At 41.0% G+C, this 2,844-nt stretch overlaps 1 protein-coding gene across 1 annotated transcript in view; it reads right to left on the reverse strand.

The window, feature by feature from the left end:
- The window catches only part of sned1 (sushi, nidogen and EGF-like domains 1), a 26,502-nt gene that overhangs the window by 8,118 nt on the left and 15,540 nt on the right, over positions 1 to 2,844 (reverse strand). The window contains exons 11-14 of the mRNA XM_025053688.1: positions 1,564 to 1,744; positions 1,227 to 1,346; positions 1,016 to 1,132; positions 125 to 268 (exon numbers count right to left, since the gene is read on the reverse strand). Coding sequence (XP_024909456.1) covers positions 125 to 268; positions 1,016 to 1,132; positions 1,227 to 1,346; positions 1,564 to 1,744 — 562 coding nt within the window. The remainder of the gene's footprint in view (positions 1 to 124; positions 269 to 1,015; positions 1,133 to 1,226; positions 1,347 to 1,563; positions 1,745 to 2,844) is intronic.

Consider the following 2,844-nt stretch of genomic DNA (forward strand, 5'->3'; position numbering starts at 1 on the left):
TTTTATCTTAAATCCATTCATCCCTTGTTTGGGTGGAGGGCTGATGTTGATGCAGCCTCTCTGTCACAGCATCGTTCTTCAAAGCTAATGAACAATGTGTGATGACTCAGCCCTGTCTGCTTACCTGTGGGTGTTTGCACTGCGCTCCAGTTGATTTCACAGTGTCTGCCCCTGTAGTCGTCAGTGCACTCACATTTGTATTTTCCTATGTAGTGAAAACACGTCCCTCCGTTTAGACAAGGACCAGAAGCACAGGGGTCGGGTTTTCCTGTAAGACATACATTACAAGTTGAATGAAAAACTGCACTAGGATTGGAGGGCTACGTGATAGCATTAGCATGATAGCATTGCTATTATTAGCATCTATGAGATACCAGTTCGAAGTAGGAATGTCCAATAATATCAGCCAACCAATACTACTACTTTCTCTCAACTCTTCTGTCATCGAGTTGCGCTGTGCCAGTACGTGTGCAACTCACAACTTCCAGAACAACTTGAACATAGAAAAAAAAAAAAGGCAGCAACTCTAATTGTTCCATTCAAAGGACTAGAACTGTTTCATTGGCGACTGGCGTATCGCTAGTATTCAGGTCAGTGAGGCGAAGAAAAAAAAAAAACTTAAGAAATTATAATGGAAAAAATACCGTGTTTATGGTCAATACAATAAATTATTATTATTATGTGTTGTGTTGACATGACAATCACATGGTAAAATACCCAATCCTAATTGTAACTGTAATTTTATTTTGTATTTGTTGCATAATATATCTGTTTTGCGTCAATTACGTTTTGACTGTAATGTGGCTGCACAGCCCAGACTCTGACTTTATTTTAAACATTTTTTTTCTCTGCTGACACCTGCTGCTTCCCAGAGTCATATACAGCTTGCCTGGTTTGTGATAACGCAAATAAAATTCACCTTATTTTTGGCACAGTCAGATATGATGATGCATGGTCCATCATTTATTTAGATGAGGTGAACTCTGTTGAAAACCACTTGTAATTTGTCACTCACCAACTTCGCAGTGTTTCCCAGTAAACCTATACGGACACACGCATCTGTAGCTCCCGGCCTCCTCTTTACAGGAGCCTCCGTTGCGGCAGGGACTAGAAGCACAGGTATTGTGTCTAACTGGAAAAGAGACAAGGAAAAGGGAATCCTTGAAGTGAATGGAAATGTGTGTTTTTTGCTTATGTTCATTTTTTTTTTCTTCCTCTTATTCTACCTTTCTCGCAGTGCTTCCCCCAGTATCCGTGCTTGCACTCACAGGTGTAGCCTTCATCCTGTTCGTAACAGTCGCCTCCATTCAGACAGGGAGAAGAGTCGCAGACTGATCGGGGCTGTACTGAAAAACACACACTAAGACTTGACTGTGTTCCATTACACTGGTAGACCGCTTAAATACGCTCAATCATGCGACATTCGGGAAAGTGTGAGAGTTTTTGTTTAGTCACAACACGAAGACCGCTCAGGTCCGGTGTGTTTATTGTCATTATATTCACTACAATAACCATGAAAAAAGTGATTTTGTTTTTTCTTGACTTGGTGCCTGAAGGTCTTACCATTGGGGTAGAAGTCCTTATGACCGATTTCCATTTCAGCCGTTTGACATGTACACAGGTAGGTTCCGCCGTACTCCAAACAAGGACCGCCATCAGGACACAGCTTACTGTGGCTGCAGGGTGTCTGCGTTACTTCTGGGGGAAAGAGGTTGAGATGTAGCTCAAACCAATTGTTCCTTTTTCACCACCTTTCACAAGGTTATTTGTGCACACGCTGCTCAACACCAGCCTGCTGTACGAGGTCATGTGTTCACCAAACAAAAAGGGGCTCAGATGTATTCCCTGAGGTCACACCATGACTCCAGTGAACCCATCCATAACTCCGAATGCACACCCCACCTATTTTTTTTTTACTGTACTGTACCACCCTCACATACTTCTCTGCCACTCTATAAAGAGCCAAACCCAAAGTTGAGCTCATATTCACCTCTTTTAGCCTCTCTCAATACTTCAAGGTAAAATATGCACCCTACTGGCAGATATATATATATATATTTGCCAGTAGTTCTTTTTGAGACAGCCCTCACAAATTTATTTTTGCTAACAACGCTAAGGACTTGAATTCAATTTCATCAAGTTTTTTTTGTTTCAAAGTAGGAACTATCAAACCTGGGGACTAACGTAGTGTTTAGTATACAACATACTACAAGTCCTATAGTACACACAGTAGTATTTTAAAGTATATAAGCAACTGCGAGGAAAAAAGGCAAATGCGCTTTTCTGCAAACACACAGATTATTTTGTTATACCAGATGCCCTTGCTTGCAAATGAGCTTTTCTGCAAACACACAGAGAATTCTAGGCCTGCCAAATCATTTTACGTGACCCAACAAAGTTCAACGTTCTTATGGTTGTCTTGAAATATAAATTTGTATAGTATAGCCCATTGTTTCCCAAAGACTGGGTCGCAACCCTCAGGTGGGTCGCAAGAGATTTTTTTTTTGGGGGGGGGGTCGTCTCGCATCAAGTTTCCCAGGAGTTTATGAATAATGTCTATTGACATGTGTCGCAAAGGTTTATGACTTAAAATATGGGTCCCCTGAAAAAAAAGTTCGGAAACACTGGTATAGGCTGTATCCTAAAGTTTACTGAATGGGTTAACATGTATGTATAACAATTCTGAAGAATCACTTTTAGTCCACACAACGATTTATTTTGTTATACCAGATGCCCTTGCTGATGTAACCGAACTAGGTATCGAACCTTCTAGTGGAGGGCTAGTAACATACCACTGCACCATTCTAGGACCTCGAGTGCTTCTTAATTTGAATTTCTCTCATT

This window comes from Cynoglossus semilaevis, chromosome 2 (assembly GCF_000523025.1).
Source record: "Cynoglossus semilaevis isolate Cse_v1.0 chromosome 2, Cse_v1.0, whole genome shotgun sequence".
NCBI lineage: Eukaryota > Metazoa > Chordata > Actinopteri > Pleuronectiformes > Cynoglossidae > Cynoglossus > Cynoglossus semilaevis.